The 24430-nt window shown below is 36.8% G+C and overlaps 2 protein-coding genes and 1 pseudogene across 39 annotated transcripts in view; 1 reads left to right on the top strand and 2 right to left on the bottom strand.

The window, feature by feature from the left end:
• The window catches only part of LOC123793446 (uncharacterized), a 386505-nt gene that overhangs the window by 193793 nt on the left and 168282 nt on the right, over nt 1–24430 (bottom strand). The gene's annotated exons all lie outside the window — the stretch shown is intronic.
• The window catches only part of LOC123778715 (ankyrin repeat domain-containing protein 26-like), a 40114-nt gene that overhangs the window by 12889 nt on the left and 2795 nt on the right, over nt 1–24430 (bottom strand). Inside the window, exons 2-8 of the mRNA XM_087857852.1 lie at nt 22996–23110; nt 22665–22838; nt 20533–20639; nt 18908–19045; nt 17192–17262; nt 7230–7263; nt 2944–3010 (exon numbers count right to left, since the gene is read on the bottom strand). Of these exons, the coding sequence (XP_087713978.1) occupies nt 2944–3010; nt 7230–7263; nt 17192–17262; nt 18908–19045; nt 20533–20639; nt 22665–22838; nt 22996–23110 (706 nt within the window). The remainder of the gene's footprint in view (nt 1–2943; nt 3011–7229; nt 7264–17191; nt 17263–18907; nt 19046–20532; nt 20640–22664; nt 22839–22995; nt 23111–24430) is intronic.
• LOC123791706 (aminoacyl tRNA synthase complex-interacting multifunctional protein 1 pseudogene) lies at nt 7291–8431 on the top strand (annotated as a pseudogene).

The following is a 24430-nucleotide window of genomic DNA, read 5'->3' as shown; positions in this document are numbered from 1 at the left end:
AAATTCTTCCTGAACCATTTAAAACTAAAGCTAGCCTACAACCCAGCAACTGCACTACTAGGTATTTCTCCAAAGGATACAAACATAGTGATCTGAAGGGGCATCTGCACCCCAGTGTTAACAGCAGCAAGTCCACAATAGCCAGACTATGGAAAGAGCCTAGATGTCCACCGGCAGATGAATGGATAAAGAAGATGTGGCATATACACACAATGGAATATTACTCAGCCATCAAAAAGAACGAACTCCTGCCATTTGCAATGACTTGAATGGAACTAGAGGGTATTCTGCTAAGCGAAAAAAGTCAGTCAGAGAAAGACAACTACCACAATTTCACTCATATGTGGAAGTTAAGAAACAAAACAGACGAGCATAGGGGAAGGGAAGGAAAAAAAAAGATGAAAACAGGGAGGGAGGCAGACCCTAAGAGACTCTTAACTATAGGCAAGAAACAGGGTTGCTGGAGGGGAGGCAGAGTGGGGGGCAGGGAGTGGAATAAGGAGTGATGGGCATTAAGGAGGGTACTTGAATTAATGAGCACTGGGTGTTGTGTGCAACTAATGAATCACTGAATTCTACCTCTAAAACTAAGAATACAGTATATGTAAATTAAATTGAAATTTTAAATATTTTTAAATACATTCTTTACCAAAGTAACCTAAAACACAACTTTGTTCCTAGGTAATTGAAAGCATTATTGATAAAAACCCCAAACATTAAGAAATTTAGATTAATTATTTATACTTTAACATGTGTTTGCATGATTTATACTTGCACGAATATCTCTTGTAGGAGAAAATATTAACATTTAGTTTTTAGTAGTATCTTATTCAGGTAAGTTGGAATTACACTTTAAGTTGGTTTTGTTTGTCAAAATGCTAAAGACAAATGATTGTTTAAATCAGCTCCTTCCAGAAAAGAGGAAAAAACTAATAATAAACCTTGTAGGGCAATGATTCATGAATGAAAACCACACTCAGACAACACAAAGCCATAACCAAATATATTGACAATGGAGACAGAAAGAGAAGGACTGAAAGAACAGACTCTAAAGACATGTTTCTGCAAGGAAAAATTGGGTAGGGATAAGTCATTAAAAGAAAAAAGAGTTGGGGGGAGTGAAGAAAAAGGAAAACAATAAGACATGACCAATCAATCAAGCACAAGCTTAAGACAAGGAAAAAAAGGAAAAATGTAAGTACAAAACGTATATGGAAAAAACACGTATTTTCCCGAATATGTAAGTATGATTATGGATATACAACAAACAGAAGTCTCTAAAATTTTTTCAATTCCATATTATAAATATATATTGCATTAAATTATAAATATATATAAGACAGAGGCTCTTGTTCATAGTTTATCCCTAATAATACTGACTTTTCTCACTCTACAACTATTTCTTTATAATTACTGTAGTAAAGAATTTAATTTTTTCACTATAGGTTGTTCAATTTGAGGTCATCCATCACTATCTGAAAGCTATAAATTATTACCAGAGAGAGAAAAAATAGAAAAAGAAATGTTTCTAATACATCAACTTTGCACATGGAGAAAGAACTGGTAATGAGAATTCTAAGGAGAAATGGATTCCTTGAAAGGATATATCTAATGGGACATAGGTGGGGTTAAAGAAAATAGTTGGGCATTTTCATCTACAACTCTAAGCTCACAATTAGAGGATACTAAACAATACATTGTAACCTTCCTTCTTATTTATTTCTTTGTTTCCTCAACATAATTCATTTGCGCTTATAAAGCCTAAACATGAAAATAGAATCTAAATTTGAGCCATATTTTTTAAAATTTATGTATTTAATTATGACAAATTATACACATTACATTACTTATAACATTCCATTATACAGAATTCCATCTGTCTGCTCATTTATTCACATTCAAAAAATATTAAATTGCCTCTTCCAAGCAAGACTTTATTCTAGGTGTTCCAAGAGATGCACAATTATGTTTCCTAACATCCAGCAGCATATAATGATGCAGGGGCTTTCAAATGAATATTTAAATAAACATAAAATGAGTGAGATTTTCAGTTTTAGAATCTGATACAAAGGCTACAAGTAGATATTTTTAAAAACTATAATATAAAAGATTTCTGAAATTGGACATTTTACCATAAGGGTATGAAGAGCCTCTGCTTCTAGAGCTGATTATTATTTAAGGCAAAACATGTATCCTTCACTTAGATAAAGAGTTTTAACTATACTCTCCTTGGAATCATTTTGAAAGCACAGTGGAATGCCTTCGCAATATACATGTTGAGAAACAATTTAAATTTCTAAATTTCCACAATTTCTAATATAATTTTAATCTGAATGTAGAACAAAGGATAGAAACAGAGAAAAAAAATCTTCTGTCATAACACTACAGGCTGCCAAAATAAAAAATGTCCAAGAAAAACTATCTGCAATAAATAATTGGATCCACTAAAGATTTCATTTAGGCATTAGTATTATAAAATTCATGTTTTCTAGAGAAAGAAAGAAAGAAAGAAAGAAAGAAAGAAAGAAAGAAAGAAAGAGGAAGGAAGAGAAAGAAAGAATAAGAGAAAGCAAGCAGCAAGCAAGCAAGAAAGATGCAAAGAGAAAGACAGTCATGATAAGATAATTTAAAATTCACAGTAAGAATCCTGAGCCTTGACCAAATGTCATATTTCCACCATTATGCGAAAGCTTTTCCCAATATAATTTTCCTGTCATTATATATTTTCCATCCCATTTTCTTCAACCTCCACCTTCACTATTTGCCAGAGTAAAAAAAAAGATTTTTCAACTTGTCATATTTCCGTAAAATGGTTTGTTCTGACCAAATTTCCATTACAAACATAAAATGATGACAGGCAGGCCACTGGTAATTTTTAACAGTAAATAATAGACAAAACTAAATTCAGAGCAGGAAAATTAATTTCACAAGAGAGTACTTTACCTTGATATTAACGTTGCCATCAACTGATGTAGGCCGTGCATTCTCGTCACCACGGTAAACAGAAAGCCTTTAGACAAAAATATACAACAAACCAAGTTCATTAAAAAGAAAAATTGAGTGAAAGGTCAGCTATCTATTTATTGAAAGAAGTTTCTTAATATAATCAAAATTTGGCCTCTGTTTTTATTACTTAGTTTTTATTTTAATTCCAGTAGCATTAACATGCAGTGCTATATTAGTTTCGTGTATACAATATAATGATTCGGCAATTCCATACATCACCCAGGGCTCCTCATGACAAGGGCATTCCTTACTCCCTATCTCCTATTTCAGCCATTCCCCCACCCATCTCCCCTCTGGCAACCATCAATTTGTTCTCTATAGTTAAGAGGCTGTTTCTGGGTTTGTCTCTCTCTTTTTTTTCTTTGCTCATTTTTATTGTTCCTTAAATTCTACATGAGTGAAATCATATGGTTGATGTCTTTCTCTGACTTACTTCCCTTAGCATAATACTCTCTACTTCCATCCATTTCACTGTAAATGGCAAGATTTCATTCTTTTCTATTCCATTGTGTATATATACCACTTCCTCTTTATCCATTCATCTGTCAATGGACACTTGGGCTGACTATTGCAAATAATGCTGTAGTAAACATAGGGGTGCATGTATCCTTTTGAATTGGTGTTTCTGTATTTTTTGGATAAATACCCAGTAGTACAATCACTGGATTGTAGGGTAGTTCTATTTTTAGCTTTTTGAGGAAACGCCATACTTTTTCCTACAGTGGCTGTACCAGTTTGCATTCCCACCAACAGTCCAAGAGAGTTCCTTTTTCTCCATCTTCCGACCAACACTTGTATCTTGTGTTTTTGATTTTAGCCATTCTGATGGGTGTGCAGTGGTATCTTGTTGCAGTTTTGATTTGCATTTCCCTGACGATGAGTGATGTTAAGCATCTTCTTATGTGCCTGTTGGCCATCTGTATGTTTTCTTTGGAAAAATGTCTGGTCCTGTCTTCTGATCATTTTTAAACAGGGTTGCGTTTGGGTGTTGAGTTCTATCAGTACTTCATATTTGTATACTAACCCTTTACCAGATATGTCATCTACAAATATCTTCTCCCATTCTGTAGTTTGCCTTTCGTTTTGTGTATTGATTCCGTCACTGTGCAAAACCTTTTGATCTTGATGTCGTCCGAACAGTTTATTTTTGCTTTTACTGCTCTCGCCTTAGGACATAGAACTAGAAAAAAAATGTTGCTACAGCCAATATCAGAGAGATTATTGCCTGTGCGCTCTTCAAGTATGTTATGATTTCAGGTGTCACATTTAGGTCTTAAACCCATTTCTGAGTTTATTTTTCTGTCCAGTTTCATTCTTTTGCATGTAGCTGTTCACTTTTCCCAACACCATTTGTTGAAGAGACTGCTTTTTCCCTATTGGATATTCTTTCCTGCTTCGTCAAGGATTAATTGACCATATCTTATGGGTTTCATGCTGGATTTTCTGTTTTATTCCACTGATCTATATCTCTGTTTTTATGCCAGTACCATACTGTTTGGATTAGGATAGGTTTGTACTATCACTTGAAAACTGCAATTGTGATACCTCCAATTTGTTTTTCTTTTTCAATACTGCTTTGGCTATTCGAGGTCTTCAGTGGTTCCATACAAATTTTAGGACTGTTTGTTCTAGTTCTGTGAGAAATGTCGTTGATATTTCAATAGGCATTGCATTAAATCTGCAGATTGCGCTGGGTACTATAGACATTTTAACGATATATGTTCTTCCCATCCATGAGCATAGAATGCCTTTCCTATTCTTTGTGTCATCTTCAATTTCAGTAATCAATGTTTTATACTTGCTAGAGTACAGGTCTTTCAAAATTTGGCCTCTGGTTTTAAATGGTTTTCATTCTCTGTTTTTCCTCCACCTCTCCGAAGACGTGAAACACCTAGTAAAGACCCCGTCTTAGTTCCCATAAGTAAGAGCGACTAGCAAGGAATTCTCTGAAATGTTGGAAAGTTAATCGTACAAAAGTTAACCACAATGAATTATCACCTTACACCTGTCACAATGGTTAGAATCAAAAACACAAAAAACAAGTATTGGCCAGGATGTGGAGAAAAAGGAATCCTTGTGCACTGGTGTTGGGGATAGAAACTGGCGCAGCCACTGTGGAAAACAGTACGGAGGTTCTTTGAAAAATTAAAAATAGAAATATGATATGATTCAGTAATTCCACTACTGGTTATTTAATACTTCCCCAAAGAAACGAACACACTAATTTGAAAAGATACATGCACCCCCATGTTTACTGCAGCATTATTTACAACAGCCAAGATATGGAAAAAACCCAAGTGTCCATCAACAGATGTACATCTCTCTCTCTCTCCCTCTCTCTCTCTCTCTCTCTCACACACACACACACACACATACACAGCAAAAAAGCAAAAAAAAAGGAGGAGATCTTGCCATCTGCAACAATGTAGATGTACCTAGAGGATATTATGCTAAGTGAAATATGTCAGACAGAGATAGACAAATACTATATGATTTCACTTATATGTAGAATCTAGAAAGTAGAACAAATGAACAAACAAAATACAAAAACAGACCCAGAAATACAGAGAATTCTGTGTGGCCAGAAGGGAAGGGGGTGGCAGACAGACAACATGGGTGAAGGGGAATGGGAGATTCAGGATTCCAGTTATAGTAAGTCACAGGGATACAAGTACAGCATAGAGTATACAGTCAATGGTACTGTAATAGCGTTACGCAGTAACAGATAGTAGCTACACTTGTGCTAAGCATGGTGTAACATACAGAGTTGTTGAATCACTATGTTGTACACCTGAAACTAACACAACGCTGTGTATCAACTATGCTTCAATTTAAAAACATAAATAAATACACAAATTTATGTTATTAGTGTGAATACTCTTCCCAGAGAGATTAAAAGATTAAAAATTAGAAGGTCCAACTTCTTTCCTACACAGGTCCTGCCTTATATAAACTAGCAAGACCTTAAAAACCTTCATAGGCACTCAGATACCCAAGAAGAGAGACTGCTATAAAAAATAAAGTCCAGGTAATCGTGCCTCTATTTCCCTAGACACTGCCTAATAGTTTCTTTCTGTGAGCTCCTGAATTTAAGAAACCTGAATTTAAATCTCACACTTATCACTGATCATAGCCAAATAGGTCACTTTAATCTCTTTTGAGTTTCAAATTCTCCATTTAAACAAGCACTTGGTGAGGATGTTAAACATAGGTTGCAGTACCCGAGGGTATTTTGATTCATTCAGCTCTAAGATTCCTTAAAATCCTGAAATTACGTGCTCTTGATGTTGTCTATTGAAAAACAGAGAATACGTAGCTGGCAGAAATAGAAAAAATTAATGCAATAAAAGAAGCACCAAGAAAAGCAGAGAAGAAAGTAAAAAAAAAAAAAATCAAGAAAAGATTATAGAAAAGTCATGGAGAAAAGGAAAAAAGTCTACAAGAAAACGACAAAGCTTCAAAGAACTAGTGAAGGATACTAGCCTAAAGGGAAAACTAGACTGGGAAGTCAGTAAATAGAGAACCATTTAGAAAGATCCTCTAAATAGATGATAAATTTAATTAAAGTAACATGGTCTACACCTAGATTGCATATCCTTCACTTCTGGAAAAATCATTCATCTCAAGGACAGCAGACATCACTACAGCTAAGAACTTGCCTGATTAGGTCTTGCTTATGTAAAAGCTATGTACTGTGGCTATAGGTTACTGAGATCCACCCTAAAATCTTTGATATGTAAAAATAAGAGACTAGTTACCACTGCACTAATTGCCTCTAGTTATCACTAGTTGTCAAATATACTAGGACAAACGCTTGGACTAACCTGGTTTCTTAAGAAAACTGTAAATCTAAGTTAACACATGACTACATTTGACTTTCTGAGTTGATCTGACTAGGATCTGTATCTTAATCCCAGTGCTGCTGAGGAACAGAAGAATGGGTGTGGGAGTCACACAGGTTGACAGTCACATCATGGCTCTGCTACTCATTAACTATGGAATCATAGGTCAATTAATCAACCTCCCTGAACCGCAGTTGACTAATTAATAAAAAATAGGCTATAATAGCACAGCTACTTTGTGAAGCTATTGTAATGACTACGAAAGTAATAAATGTCCAGCACATAATATAGTCTCTAGCCCAGAGTAGAACTCTCCACAAAGGCTTTTCTCTGCATTCCCTCAGTCAACACATAATTTTAAAAAATCCATAAAAATCCTACCTGCTTGATGTGTCTTCAGAACTCTCATCCACCGCTAAAAAAAAAAAGGAAAATACATTTTAAATCAACAATAGAAAAATACAAATTAAAAGTATAAGACTGATGATTTATTAAAAAGTATTCCTTTGGAACTGCTCCGGACTGACGCTGCTGGGGTGAGGCTCCCTAGGTTCCTCTGACCACTGATTCATGATTTTCTGTCCTTTCTTGGCAAAAATGGCAACTAATGGTGCTGTTCTAAAGAGACTGGAACAGAAGGGTGCAGAAGCAGATCAAATTATTGAATATTTAAAGCAGCAAGTTGCTCTTAAGGAGAAAGCAATTTTGCAGGCAACTTTGAGAGAAGAGAAGAAACTTCGAGTTGAAAATGCTAAATTAAAGTAATTAAAGAATTGAAACAAGAGCTAATTCAGCCAGAAATTCAAAATGGAGTGAAACAAATACCATTTCCATCTGGTACTCTGCTGCATGCTAATTCCATAGTTTTTGAAAATGTGATATAGTCTAGACCAATAACAACTGTTACTTCTGGGGCGAAAGAACAGATAGGAGGAAGAGCAGAAGAAAAGAAGATGAAAGAGAAAATTGAAGTGAAAGGAGAGAAAAAGAAGAAAAAAACAGCAATCGGTAGCAGGAAGTGCTGATTCTAAGCCAGTAGATGTTTCTCGTCTGGATCTTCGAGTTGGTTGTATCATCACTGCCAGAAAACACCCTGATGCAGATTCTTTATATATGGAAGAAGTAGATGTTGGAGAAACAGCCCCAAGAACAGCTGTCAGTGGCCTGGTGAATCATGTTCCTCTTGAACAGATGCAAAATCGGATGGTGATTTTACTTTGTAACCGGAAACCTGTAAAGATGAGGGGAGTAGTATCTCAAGCAATGGTGATGTGCGCTAGTTCACCTGAGAAGGTTGAAATCTTGGCACCCCCTAATGGGTCTGTTCCTGGAGAGCCTGACAAGGAGCTGAATCCTAAGAATATTTGGGAGCAGATGCAGCCTGATCTCTTTACTAATGATGAGTGTGTGACTATATACAAAGGAGCTCCCTTTGAGGTGAAAGGGAAGGGAGTGTGTAGGGTTCAGACTATGACCAACAGTGGAATAAAATAAAATAAAATGCTTCATTTACTGAACTACATCGGAGAAGACTTTAATAACAATAAAAAGAAATATATTTGTCACTTGTACCTAAAATATAACTGGCTTTTTTGTGTGTTATTTCTCTTATAGACTTGACTGGTCTTTTAATCAGGTATATATTGTTTTTAATTGGTTATAGAGACACTACATTTTTACCTATGGTTTTTGCTCCTTTATAATGTAGGAAGGAAATCACCTGTGTTTTGTGATGATTTATTTTTTAGCAGGGATGTTGGTTAACAGATTGTTTTTCTTGATACAATTAGATAACTTGAACTAGAGGAACATTTGGTTTCCTATTTGTAGGCACACAGTACATGAAATTTTAAGCCCTTGGATTTTTAGTATATTGTGTATCTGTATTATAACTGTCGTCTCCTTTTTAGAAATGACTAGTTAGAATTTTTGTCAAGCTTATTAGCTGGTCATATTGTAATAATATTGAAAATGACCAACTGTTGATTCTAGAAAGCCAAACATCATAAAAGCTAGGAGACGTGGCGCTTGAACATTCTTGCTATTGCTTACCAGAGTAATCAGACCTGTATATTTAAGGTGACAATTTTAAGAGAATGAAATTTACAACTGTGCACTGAAATTTTTCTTTCCAAATTGCAAATTAATTAGTAATAAATTTAGAATAACTATAAAGAATAAATATATTGCAAAGTGTTGCCAATGCAGTTTCCAATAAATTGATGTAAAAGAAAAAAAAAAGTATTCCTTTGGGAACACACCTGGAAACCACACTGGAGGGAACATTAACTATACTATTGGTAGGCAGTTAATGCATTAAGAAATCTTACTTTCTCCTCTACATTTACCAAATGCAAGAAAAGAATGGTATTTATCAAAATTTGGTACCTGCAAGTGAATGTTTATAATGACCATAATTGGAACCAAACCCTATGAGACTGACAGAAAATGCTATCATCAGCAGAATCATTATCATAGACTGACAAAGTCAAACTTAAATAGCATGATTCTTCTGGACTTCCACGACTAGGAGCAGTTAAAAGAGACTGTACTTATTTTGCTGTAACACAACAGAACTTCTCCAGCACTTCAGCAGAGACTGTTAAGTGTACGATGAAACACCTCATCACAAAGTTTGGTCTGTACCACGGTACTTTGCAGCATGGCAAAACACAGCAAACAGACTCTCTTGTGCCGTATTTCCAATTGCAAGGTGAGTTTGAAAGAGTTAGTGATTTGAGTGTCTGGTTTAATAAAGTATAACCTCTTGAGACTACCTACTTTCATTGCTAGACAGTCTATCTGGACTCACCTCTTAGACGAGGATGGTACCAATGGTTAGTGCTAGGTAGTAGTACATAATGTCATTGTTCTCAGCCCTCCCCATTATGTGACAAATGTCTACAGAAATCACACTTTCTCAGTCCGTAAGGCACATGTCATCAGATCCTACACTGATGAAAAAAAACAGAAAAAAACAAAGGACAAAGGCAATCTTGAATCACTACATTCAATTACCTTGGAATTTTAATGTTTTAAACATCCAAGAAGATACCTACTGTATGATTGCAACTCTTTCACATTCTGGAAAAAGTAAAACTTTTTAAGTTAGGAATTAAGGGTTGCGGCAAAAGGAGGGAGGAATAGGCACAGCCCAGAGGACTTTTGAGGCAGTGGAACTCTTCTATGTGACACCACATGGGTGCATTGGGTGTACAACACCGGACTGAGCCCTAATGTAAACTATGGACTTTGGGGGACAAGGATGACTTAATGTAAATGTAACAATGTACCACCGTGGTACACGATGTTGACAAAAGGGCAGGCTAGACACGTATGGGAACGTGGGGTAAATGGAAACTCTCTGTACTTCTGCTATGTTTTGCTATGAAGTTGAAAATGCTCTAAAAAAGGAGGTCTATTTATTGTAGGGGGAAAAAAGTATCCATTGAGCCTGCTATTACATGTATTAAAGCAAGATACAGCCACCTTGAAAATCAAGATAAAGACCGAAGTTACAGAATATGGGTATTATCCACCAAACTGAACTATATGAAAATACATAAAGCAAAGAATTTGAATTGCATACTTAGGCAAGAAAATAACTGACAAATAAAAATGAATATTTTATAATTATAAACAGCGATTCACCACAATAGGAAACAAAACTGTATTATCTCTATACTTAAAAGTTTCTATTCTCACTTTAAATCAGAAATCATTGTTCAATCTGAGAATCCTAATGAAAGTTTAATCAGATAAAAAAAACAGATTATAATTACCTAATATTACCCTAGTAACTTATGTACAAATAACCTGTTAAATATTCACCAAAAGTCAAAAAAGTAACCATCACTTCAATTTAATATGGATGATGCTCCTGAAATCAGTACCATGTTATATCACCATATTACTTGCTATTAAAAGAAAATCTGAATACAAAGTAAGTCAGGGCTAAAATTCCTGTGCAGAAAAGATTCCATACAGCAGGCCAAAGACTGCCACCGTTAGATCCCACCTGAATGGTTGGCCCTTGGTTGGTATCTGGGAGCCTGGATGTGTGCAGTGTTCCCACCATTCCATAACTGCTAAGAGTGGCTCTGCCTAAGTCTTGGTACCAACCAGGTGATTTATCCTGTATACTTGATTTCCTTCTGTGAACCTGGAATTTTGGTATATGCTAGGGGAAAGAAGCCTACCTGACTGTCATTTAAAGAAAACTTCATTTAGTCCCTCTAAGATTCCTCTATTGGCAGACAACGTTTCACATGTGTCATCATAATGTGATGCTGGAGGAATGAAGCACATCCATACGCATAGAAACCTGCACTTGGCTTCCTCTAGACATCACTCCATGCCCCTTTGCTCTGTGCTGATTTTGTTTTGTATCCTTTCACCGTAATAAACCACAGGCATGAGTACAACTATGCTGAGACCTGTGAGGTCTTCTAGTGAATAACCACATCTGGGTGTCGTTTTGGGAGCCTCTAATACAACTGCATTATGTGAAATCTTTATGATTTGGGTTGATGTTTTATACATGATTACAGTCAGAAGGTCATTTCACAGAACACCTTTCCTTCAATCTGTTTTTCTTACTATTTGCCTTGGAGATTTCTATATTTCTATATCCATTTGAATAAAGGATGAAATAATGCTGTCAGAAAATAATGTGAAAAAAGCAACAATCCTATTTTAATCAGGAAAAACGAGAATCCTGATGATTATCAAAATATCCTACAGTATAAAAGTTCCTGTAAAAAAATGAAAAGATCACATAAATGTTCTCCAACTAAATAGGGCTTAATTCATTTTATGGTAGTTTGAATCAATAAGGTAACTGGGATAATTATAGAAAAATATATAACTACTGATTACACACTACTGATTATAGTTTTTTTGTTTCCAGTCTTTTTCTTAATTTCTTATACAATTAAAAACATAATTCCCCTATTAGAGGCAGTTGTTAACAAACTAGTCAAAAAGTCAAAAATTCTCCATCCAAAATATAGGATGTTATCCACTCCACCCTGAAAAGAGTGGGTCTGATCATTAAAGACCAATAGGACTCATTTGGGGGAAAACAAAGTGAATTATCTTATATACATAGATGGCTAAAAACGTGGTAATCGGCCACATATTGTCGTTAAGCCACAGTTTACCAATTTCTGAAAAAAACAGAAAAGCATGTCACATTAAAAGCGTATCAGATAAAAATTTCTATGTGACAATCCAGAAAATGTTTTCAATCTTGGCAGACCATCATCACTAGCTCTGTCACTGTGGTACATGTACAAAGAAGTTGAGTGTAAGAAACTAAGAAAATATGAGATACACTTTAGATTAGGTAGCCCATTACCTTAGAAGGAAATACACACATATGTCAAACATACATATGGTAGAAATGTGTTCTAATAGTGATAGACTTCAACACAATTTTCCCTAGCGCTTTCTTTAGAGATGAAATTCAGAAAGGAGCCATAAAAGTGGAGATATTAGAAGAAGGCAAATGAAAAGAGGATCAAGAGAGACATCACTAACAAAAATAGTCAGGTATTGACTTTTTTTACTGACACAGAATTTCTAAACTAGTGAGAACTAATATATTCGGCATATCACCTTGTATTTTCTCCTTGGTATTATACCAGTATTCTGCAATAAAATATTTAAAAGAGGTCAGTTTCTCCAAACTGCTGGTCTGTAAACTATTTCTGACCAAAATTTAAAACTGTCAAAATACAGATGCATCAAGATTCCATATCAGAGATAGGGCCTGACAGTGGCTTCCTGCCTGTTGCTCCCAGATTCTTGTTTTAGTATTCATCCCAAGAGCATATCAAGGACTTGAGGAAAAACTCAAGTATCTCCACAAGAAACAGGTAAGAAAGACAACACTTTTCGTCACCCTTGACTCTTTGGTTTTGACAATTATAGGAAAATGTTGGCAAGTCTACTCACCAGTCTAGACCATTTTCCCTTGACTCTGTCTGGGTAGATACTAACAAAAAAGTCAGGTAGGACCTTACTTGATGTGTTATTTTTCCATATTTGGACACAGAAAGTACCAATCATGTAAACAATAGACCTTACAACTCAAAAATTGTTGTTTTGAAAAGGCTACCACCAAAGAGCTTTTAAAAGTTAAATCCAACTTTTTTTTCAGTAATTTTATTTGATACAATTAATAGTCCTCCTTGAAATTCTTTTTTTTAATTTTTTCAACATCACTTCCCCTAATTCCTCTCCTAGGTGTCCCCAGCCACTCCGCAGTCTTCGCTACCAACTCCTACTCCTTCGTCCACCCCTGATAATATTAGTATTCCCAGGGTTTGTTCACTGGCCTTCTCCTCATTCTGTATGTTCTCCATCATGGACAAGCTCAATCTTGGCCCAAGCTATGACTTTGCCTAATAATTCTAATCAGATTATTTCAAATCCGCACCTCCAACCTTGAAGCTCTATCTCCAGCTAGAAACTCCTAGTATTCCATTATCCAATTCCTGAAAATATGCTCCATGGATATTCCATCAAATTGAACATATAGACAAAAACCTGGTCTTCCCTATTCCCACTGCTCTCCTCTCTTCATCCAATAAAGTCCTACTCATTCTTCATGTCCAATTTAAATGCTAGTGTACAATGTGGAAACATATGAATCTTCTTAGATTTCCTCTCTCCCCTAACTTTCCACATTCAAGAATCATGAAATTGTATTAACTATACCTCTTTTCTGTCTCTGCTTTATATTTCCCCTGCCAGAGGCAAAAAAAAAAGGCCACCAACTATTATTGTTATTTCTTAAATGAACAAAAATTTTTTAAGCAAAACGAATTTAGAAAGCGGGCACCTGGGTGGCTCAATCAGTTAAGTGTCTGCCTTCACCCCAGGTCATGGTCTCAGGGTCCTGGGATCGAGCCCTGCATCGGGTTCCCTGCTCAGCAGGTAATCTACTTCTCCCTCTCCCTCTCCCCGTCTGGACCACTTGTGCTCTCTTCTCTCTCTCAAATAAATAAATGAAATCTTTAAAAATATGTTTAATAAAAAAATTGAGAAAGACATAAAGCCTAGAAAAAGAACTACATTTTAAATTGAATAAATTGAGCTTCCTGACTTCTTCAGTATAGTAGGGTGAAAATTTCATACTGGACTGATACTAGGCTAAGGAAATATAAGCTTCCTTTGTCTTCTAATCCTTTTACATGGTTCCTCTCAATCTATCCTCCACATGAGGGTCCAGCAAACTACCACCACAGGCCAAGTCTGACCGGCCATCTCGTGCTGTAAATAAAGTTTTATTGGAGCACAGTCACATCTACTCACCTACATATTGCTATGGATGCTTTCATACTACAATGGTAAATGTAGTTGAGAAACCACACGGCCTAAAATATTCACTCTCCGGCCCTTTATAGAAAAAGCCTGCTGATCCCTATTTTATGCCCTAATTCAAATCCAATCTTATTAGCCTTCTGCTTCAAATTCTCCAATGAATCCCTGCATCAAATACCACTGGCTCCCTCCCCAATAGCCATTCCATATTCTTCATTCTTGCTGGAGAACCACAACTTTATCTGGATATTTATTGTCCCCATACACAAAGAACGTGGCCTCACCCCTGCTTCAAAAGGAGAAATGATTAGTCTAAGCTACTCACAATACCTGATTTACCAGTGACTGGTTTAGGAACAAGCATGTGATATAATCTAGCCTATAACATGTTAGAGGAAATTTACTGCAAGCCTCTGAGTTCTCTTCCTGTTTAAAAGAAACATATAAAGGAAAACAGTCCTTCCAGTCCATGGATATTCTCATGTGAGAATATGCCTGGAGCTGTTGCTAATTAGCCAATCAGAAAAGGAGACACAAAATACTGCCAACCTCAAAGCTGAAAAAGACACAACTGGGATCCTGATGACATCACTACATCATCAAAACAACTCTGGTTCCTATTTTTTTTAGTCACTGTTTTGTTTCAGTTTTTTTAGATTTATTTATTTATTTGAGTAGAGAGAGAGAGAGAGAGAGCGTGCAAGAGAAAGTGCACGAATGGGGGAAGGGCAGAAGAAGAGAATCTTCAAGCAGTCTCCATGCTGGGCACGGAGCCCAACGGGATGTGGGGCTTGATCTCATGACCCTGAGATTGTGACCTGAGCTAAAACCAAGAGTCGATGTTTAACTGACTAAGCCACCCAGGTGCCCCATTTTAGTCACTATTACAAGTCACCTACTATTTGCAGCTAAGAGCATTCTACCTAATTTCCCAAGGTCTACAGGGTAAGATCTACTCCTTTCCATAGTACCAAAAAACTTTCATAAGCTTGCCTTAGCTAAGTATTCACCTCATTCCAACCATTCCCATAGCACACTTTTAATACCAACAAAACTGAACTGCTCATAAATCTTCCAAAGTTCACTCGTACATCTTAGCCTTTGCACTGCTGTTCCCTCGGCAAAACATGTAATCTTGACGGATGTTCCTCCTGCCAAACATCGTCTTTCTGCCTCTTTACCTGGCAAACTTACTACTCAGTCTGCATACTTACCTTAAATTCGACCCACTCTCCTAAAACTCTAATTCCTCATGTGGACTTACAGTATCTGGAACACATTAAATAGCACTAAAAAAATAACAATGATAATTATAAGCACTAGGGGACTCTGGCACATAGTAAGCGCTGAATAAAGTAAATAATAAAAATTACAACGGTAATAACAAACTCCTGGAGGGCGGGGAGTGTGTTTTTTGAATGTTTGTATTCTACAACATCGGAATAACACTTAGGAACTAAAAGACACTTGATAGCTATTTGTTAAGTGAACAAATGAAAATGAGTAAATTGCAAAACCAAACCAACCTACAGAATTTCTTTAACAAAAGGCTACTAAGTTAAAGATTTCTTCATACGTTTCAGATTGTACAATGCACTAGGTGACACACCCAGGGAGCAATGGTAGCATTTTAGTTATTGCGAACCATTTTTGTGCTTTTATTATAATCCGTTGAGCCTCAGTTGCCCCATTTGAATATTTATTATGCTAATGTTTTGACTAATGGCAACAGAGTATCTTGTTCTAACAAAATTACGGTATCGTGACAATTATGCAACAAACAGCAGAAAACATTGTTCTAATGAAGTCAACATCTCATTCTGTTTCACTCCTGAGAAATGAAGTTGTTAATGGTGAGATATTGTTGACACAACAATACGTAAAACAACCTATGCTTCTCGACAAGGCATATTTTTTCTGACTTCTGTACCATAGACAGTTACCTTAAAAACACACACACCCACACAAAAACAGTCTCATTGGTATTGCTACACACTAGCTAAGTTTTGCAGTTCTTATTGTTTGCCATTTGTCTACAGTACCAGGATGGTACTGTGGAGTCCCCAGTTTGAAGGATAGCTCCTTTTTTAATGAGACATATCACTAGGTCATAATATTTACTCAATGCATTCTACTTGTAAAAATTGAAAGATCCATTTTCATAACAAGTACAATTTGTTATAATATGTTTATAGAGGAAAGATAAAACATACTAACTTAAAAATCTCTTTTTTCTTATTTACTCAAAGATATCATATGGGATTTTAGGGGTCATAACTAAAATAATGAATTTCTTTTCAGACAATACTGCCTCATATTTTAAATTACCTACAATTGACTTTTGTTGTTGTTGTTCACATTGAGGTACTTTATGTTTTTTTATTCTGTCCAGTTAGCCAGCTTACAGTACATCATAAGTTTTTGATGCAGTGTTCAGCGATTCATTATTTGTGTGTAACACCCAGTGCTCATCACTACACAAGCCCTCCTTAATACTCATCACCCACTTACCCCATCCGCCCACCCCCCTTCCTTCTTTAGCCCTCAGTTTGATTTCCAGAGTCCAGTCTCTCTCATGGTTTGTCTCTCACTCTGATTTCTTTCCATCGTTCATGACAGTAATACCTACAATTAACTTCTTAAATAATTCTGAATACTAGACTATTAAGAATGAAAAAAAAAAATAGAGGAGTCTGGGTGGCTCAGTTGGTTAAGCATCCCCCGACCCTAGGATCAAGCCCCACATCAGGCTCCCTGCTCAGTGGGTTACCTGCTTCTCCCCCTCCCTCTGCCTGCCACTGCCCCTGCTTGTGTTCTCTGTCAAGTAAATAAATAAAATCGTTAAATAAATAAATAAATAAATAAATAAATAAATAAATAAAATACATATGCAATTTACACATTGGGTTGGTTTGTTTCCTTGTTTTCCATTGCTCTTTCATTATCAAAACTTCCTTACTCTGATTTCATCTATGTTAGGACCACCAAAAGTAATTCACTCTGAAAAGTCTTACCTGGGTTCCTATTTTGTGAACAATTTTTAGCTCTTATTGCTTCTCTATGTTCAGCAATTAGCTGGCGAATGCTACGTATAAAAAAAGGGTGATAAGCAATGTTACTATTTTAATACTGATATGAGAACCATTTACCACATATATCATATTCATGAGTATTTCAAATAATATCACAGCTAATATCAAAGCTTAAATTACCCCGTATACTTCAAATTTGTAAGTTCTATAAACTTTTTATCAACCATGTAATTAAAGGAGAAAAACAAGTAAGGTGAACCGGTCATGAGTTGAGGGCATTATGGCTTAGTAAATTAGAGTCAGCTTGCCATAATGGAATGTCTTGAATTCAGAAGTCCTAACTCTATAAAAAACAGTTATTTGTTCTAGGACAAGCCACTTCTCTTTGGCTCAAAGTCTTCCTCTGTAAAACAGGCATCTTGCTCCCTTACTTACAAAGTTGTTAAGAGGATTTAATGAAATATTATACCCAAAACATGGCCTCTCGGGAAAGGTGAGGCCCGCTACTACGGGAAGGGCAACATGAGACCTTTCATCACCTAGTAAGAAAAGGCACTCCACAGGGTATAAAGCAGGCTTGGGATATAGGTCTAGTAACAAAGGAGAAAGGAAAGTCCAGTCTCTTCCTGCAGCATTATTTGAACCTCTTTCACAGCTTCGAATGGTCCCGACTATCATCTGCTAGCGGAAAAGACAAGCAAAATCCTCAAAGGGTAATTCATCATGAAGGTCTGGGCTAACATATGGGCTTCATGTTAAGGTTTTGGGTGTGAAGGGAAGGGTGTGTGTGGCTAAAGCCAGGAGGCTCAGCTGCCAGAACAGGTTGCTGGTGCTTTGGAACAGCAGCTGAGCATATAAGCACACGTAGTAAACTAAAAAAAGTCGGAACTTTGAAGTCTAACTGTGGATCACCATGAACACTGAGGAATGTGGATCATGCCCTTGCTGGGAGCAAAGGTCAATCCTGGCCCGACTGCAGAATCAGTTTCAATAGCAATGCTGCAGCCATAGACTCAGAGGAAACAAGGGAAGGATAATAATGTCCTTTTTTCCCTCCAAACGACCTGTGAAAGAGGATTGTCTCTTTGGTCTCAGGGAACTCCTTAGGTTCTCGGAAAATTCAAGGGGGGAGTATAGGAGATAGCACTCAAGGGAAAGTATAGGGTTTTCTACTACACTGAACATCTCAAGACCCACGTAACTAGTTCGAAAAAACAAAGATGTTGGGGTGCCTGGGTGGCTCAGTCAGTTAAGCGTCTGCCTTCAGCTCAGGTCACGGATCGAGCCCCACGTCAGGCTCCTGGCTCAGCAGGGAATCTGCTTCTCCCTCTGTCCCAACCCCGCCCATGCTCGCTCTCAAATAAATAAATAAAATCTACAAAAAGAAAGAAAAGAGAAAAAACAGAGATGTAATATTATTTGTACCCCATGCATAACGGTTATACTTGCAATGAAACAGGAACATTTAGGATCCCTAAGGATAAAGGTCTCAGTAGTGCTGAGATAAAGAATTGTGTACCCATTGCTACTTGTAACTAGTCTAGCCTGTTTCTTGGTTTCTGGCAAATGACGTGGGCCAACTCTGTGCCATCCCAAAAGTGCCTGAATCAAACTATGAACTCTCATGTTATGTAAGAACTAACAGTTAAATTATTTGAAACTTCAGTTTAGTAATAACATTTTAATGTAAACACTTACACATTAAAACCATTAATAGTAGCATATTCTTCTGCAGTCCATCCCCATTCAGCTTCCAAAAAGATATTAATACCTTTCTGAAGAAGAAGCTTGACTATATCTGTACATTCATAAGTTACAGCAAGCATGAGGGCTGTTCTAAAATGACAGAGAGATAACTTCACCCTTAGGAACTTAAGAGTTATTTAAACTGCTAATTTGATATACTTTATCAGGTTAATATCTTGCCTGCCAGTACAGAATTAACCATTAACATTTTCAAGTGTTCATCTTTGTAAATTACCTCCATGGCTAAAATGAAAGGACAAAAAAGGAGCCTCTTTTCCCACTCGGGTAGGGTAGAAGTTGCTATTTTAAAGTCCTTGGATGAACAAAAAACTATGCTGAGGTCACTTGTCTGAATAGGTGAAGATTTAAGAAAGAATTCCCCATTTCTTTCTCAATCTGATAGTGTGAACTTCTAAGTCATCTAGAGGCCAGGTCCGTATAAAAGCTATTTGCGCGGGCGCCTGGGTGGCTCAGTCATTGAAGTGTCTGCCTTCAGCTCAGGCATGATCTCAGGGTCTTGGGACACAGCCCCAAGTCTGGCTCCCTGCTCTAGCCCCTCCCCTACTCATGCTCTCTCTCTCTCAAATAAATAAAATCTTTAAAAATAAAAAAATTAAAAAGCTATCTGCAGTCTTAAAATAACAGTGTTCATAGTAATGGTAACAAAATAGTCATGCTTGCAGTTAAGGATGCTAGGATAAGCCTGTGGTAGGCACTAAATTAAATGCTATCTATATAAAATATTATTTACACACAACCACCCTTGAAGGATATATGATTATCCTCCTTTTCATATCAGGAAATGTATCTGGTGATGATGAGTAATGTGTCCAAAGTCACACACCCAGCAAGTAGGAAAGCTAGGAATTAAACCGACTCCTGTGTCAGTCTAAAGCCCATCTCTTTTCTCTTTATCACCCACCTATGATTTGTCCTCATTAAAGGAAAAGTCTATTCAATTACCGTTATCGTTCGTCCTTCTACCCTTCCCAATGAAAACAAAAAATATATATACTGAACATGAAAAAGGATGATGAGCCCATAGCATCTGGTAATAGTAATTAATAATCACTCAGGGATCATCTAATATCAATATTCTTTTAAAAAAAGCATTTTAAAACAAAGAGTCATTCAACAGACAAAACAACTCCTATTTATGTTTAATATGCATCTTTTAAGGAAAATATATATGAAGTAGAAGTTTCAAAAAATACTATAAAAGGGTTAAAAAGTTCAAAATTGTGTCATAAGTAAAAGAAAAGTTAGGCGTCCACACTTTATAAAGCTAGTAAAACTAATATGAAACCCTTTTAGCTAATATAAAATCATACCAAAAAAAAAGGCTGCAAATGACATCAGTTAATAATATGAAGGAATATAAATTCTGCCATATACTGTTCTTCATGTTGCCCCAACAGAATAATTGCTTTATGCCTAACTAATGTCATGTTGACATTTTCACTATATAATTATAAATTAATCCTCTTCTTATTAAGTTAATCTTTCTGACTTGAGTAATTGTTACCACTCTAGAACAATATACAGTTTAAAAAAAAAAAAACCCAAAACTACTGTACCTGTTATATATATCAATTGCATGTATATTTGCTCCTCTTTCCATTAAAAACTCTACTACTTGCTGTTTGTTTCCAGCTACAGCAACTAAAAATGGTGTGAGGTCTTCCTGTAAACGTGCAAAAGCAATTTATACTTTACAAAAGTACATATTTCCATACTGAATTTTAAAACTTATAAAGGATCCTCTAAACTTAAACATATAACTTGGAAAGTACTCTCACCCCCTGTGCTTTCACCAGCTCCGTCTTCTCGTTAAAATACCCCTTCTCAGGTGGCCTGGGTGGCTCAGTTGGTTAAGCATCTGCCTTGGGCTCAGGTCGGCTCAGGTCATGATCCCAAGGTCCTGGGATCCAACCCCAAGTCAGGCTTCTTCCTCTCTCTCTACCCACCCCTCTGCTCGTGCTCTCTCTCCCACTCTCTCCCTCAAAGAAATAAATAAAATACTCTTTAAAAACTAAAATAAATTAAATTAAGTAGTCCTCCTCCACCCCTTCAACAGCTTCACTGCAGTCATTCTCCAAAACTCACTTCAAATATTGACTGGTTCCAAGAATCTTGGCTTCTATCACAGTATTTCTCATGGTATACTCTAGTTATTTTATCGCACCCCATCTAAACCAAGAGCTTCTTGAGGAAAGGGATTATTTTTTATCTTTGTATCTCCAAACTCTACAACATAGCAGTAAATGTTTTAAGTATTTTTATTGAGTTAACAACCTAAATGATTATCTCTGGAGTAGTGTTCCTTAAATTATATTCCAAAGAACATATTCTTTGCTGGAAGGTAAGTACTGTGCCCCAATAGAAAGATTCAATGATCATCTATGTTTGAGAAATACTACAAAACTGCACTACATACCTACCGCAAAAGAAATCCATTTAAGTTTGCTTATCCCCATTTGACAATACTTTTTTGTGGCAAACATTAACATTTGAGAAATTAGAGTTTGAGGGATATAGTTTTGAGAGCTTTTCAATAAAGGTGAAGGTTTTCTCCAGGTTATACAAATGTGCTTGATTCTCTTCTGTCAATGGTATCAGGATCCCAGATGTCAACATAAAGCACTCTTTATGTCAACATAAAGCTCCAAATGGGTCACTAAGGAGATGGACTCTGAATTAAAAGAGAGCTTTGGGGCACCTGGGTGGCTCAGTCAGTGAAGCATCTGCCTTTGGCTCAGGTCATGATCCCAGGGTCCTGGGATCCAGCCCTGCATCAGGCTCCCCTGCTTCTCCCTCTCCCTCTCCCTCTGCCCTTCCTCCCTACTCATGTTTCTTCTCTCTCCTTCATGCTCTCTCTCAAAGAAATAAAATCTTTATAAAAAATACATCATCAAAGTGAAATCTTAGACAGTTATTTCAAAATATTTTCATTCAGGGCATGCTCAAGCTTCCAAACATGAAAAATTGACCTACCTAGGTCAACCAACAGTGTTTCTGTAAGAGCAGTGGTAGAAGGTAATGCATGTCATAGAAACAGCAGGTGGGCTGGTAAGCGTGGTTATCAACTACTCCCCATGTACAGCTACCACCCCACTGAGGAGCTACACAAGGCTGAGCAGGAGCTACTCTCTGAAATGGGAGAGCCCAGTGTGCTACATGGTGGGCAGAGTAGCTGTGAGCACAAGGACATGCCCCTATAGGATGTCATGACCTGATCCCCTTGCTCTCATCTTCAGAACCTTCACCTGCTGCTTTCTCCTCCCACATGCACTCACCCAAGTTACCCCGCTGGGTCACGCACGGTCTCCCACCCATCCCCAGCAGCACCCATTTCCTAAGCCCCTGCACAGTACCCAGCCTCCATACATCTCCTCCCTCCCCTCTAGCCCTTCAATCCTTTGTGGGCTCTGAGCCCACCATCCACTCCCAAGCGCTAATGGGAAGATTTTGTTCTGGGGTGGAAGGGTGGCTGGGAGACAGAACTTTGCCCTTTCCGTGGGCATTACCTTTCTCTAGCCCTCCCTGCCCTGGCTTTGGAGTTGTTTCCATGATGACAGAACTTGATGTATAGAATTCAGTATATATATTATATATATGAATAAATATGTAAATAAAATGTGGCTAAATAATTTATATATATACATATATATATACTTTCAAATACTTTATAAATAAAGTTGATCTGTACCTTGTTTCTTCCTTCAATATCTACATCGTATGAGAGCAGCTTCTCTACTATTGAGACGTTCTGACCAGCAGCAGCATAGTGGAGAGCAGTATTGCCATTATAGTCCATACAATTTGGATCAGCGCCATGTTCTAAAAGGATGGTTACACAGCTCTCCTCTTGGCACTGCACGGCCTGTCAGTATTATACCAATAAAGAGAGTGTAAACTCTGAGAATTTAAAGTAAACATGCCACAAGTTTCACCAATTAGTTATGTTTAAATGCAATACATTTTCATTCTAAGTAATTAAATCAAATCCATCTCAGGCAGACACAGCGGCTACAATATACCTTCATTAGCGGGGTCCTAGCTTCTTGATCATAGAGGTTAAGCTGGCAATTCCTGTCTGCTAGAAAACTCACCACATCTGGATGGCCAGTGGCACAGGCCAAATGGAGAGCCGTCCTATGAAAGTGAAAGAACTTTTTAGGAAATTACAGTGCACTATTTCAAAGCATGCAATTAATTCATGTAATTGTAAACGTGAAATAGCATCTTATTCCTATGACTCCAAAACAAAGACTTAGTTTTCTTTTGAAGAAAGGACAATATTTATTAGTGATCATTCACCACACTAATAAAAGAGCAGCCTCTCTGATTAGGTGGAACATGACCTCAGGATTCAGCTCAACTTGGGTTTGAATCCTACTTTAACTCTGTCACTTCATAGTTGTCGCTTAGCCTTATCCTCAATTTCCTCATCAACAAAATGGGGATAAAGACAGTTATCTCAGGTTCCCTGCCCTGCTCAGTCTGAAGATCATGTGACTCTTGATCTCGAGGATCCTGAATTCGAGCCCCATGTTGGGGATAGAGATTACTAAAAAATAATAATAATAAATAAATAAAATAAAGAGTAGTGATCTCATCTATGCAAAGTGTTTAGAACAGTTCCTACCACAAATAGCATCTCAAAAATTGTTACATAATATTATGATAACTATTATCATTACCACTACTATACAAAGACAACACTCCAGTTAGGTAAAGTGATACAATTATGCCTACTTTGCAGATACGTTTTAAGGATTCCCAAGAATACTATAGTTCAGTGATTCTAAGAGGCTCATTCTGTCACCTTTTAATATCTCTGACATTAGAATGCAATTTATAATTCAAAATGTCTTACAAGTATAAATGGCAGAATTTTAAAAAATTTCTTATTGGTACACAAAATAGTGGGGCATCATACAATCTATGGTGCCTTACATTAAATGAAATAATGATATATACAAGAGGTCTGTTGCAGTTCTAGTCATATGGTTGGCATTTAAAGGAATTTTAGTTCTTGAAAGCATTACGGGAAAAGAGGACTAAAATAATGATTTTTTAAAACTAATTCTTACTCTGATTTTTAATAAACTTTCAGCCAAAGGAAACTCAGGATTCAAATAAACAGCGACAACTCATTTTATTAAATATTTAGATTTACAGGGTCGCCTGGGTGGCACAGCGGTTAAGCATCTGCCTTCGGCTTAGGGCGTGATCCCGGCGTTATGGGATCGAGCCCCACATCAGGCTCCTCCGCTATGAGCCTGCTTCTTCCTCTCCCACTCCCCCTGCTTGTGTTCCCTCTCTCGCTGGCTGTCTCTATCTCTGTCAAATAAATAAATAAAATCTTTAAAAAAAATATTTAGATTTATAGATCGTATGAAAATCAAGTATTATCAATTACCAATATGAGTATTTAATACTATTATAAATATCAAAAGGGAAGTTAAAGGT

Source organism: Ursus americanus, chromosome 31 (genome assembly GCF_024610735.1).
Source record: "Ursus americanus isolate L20-20 chromosome 31, mUrsAme1.1.p, whole genome shotgun sequence".
Lineage (NCBI taxonomy): Eukaryota > Metazoa > Chordata > Mammalia > Carnivora > Ursidae > Ursus > Ursus americanus.
The sequence above is the reverse complement of the archived record's forward strand: the minus strand, read 5'-3'. Positions and strand labels throughout refer to the sequence as shown.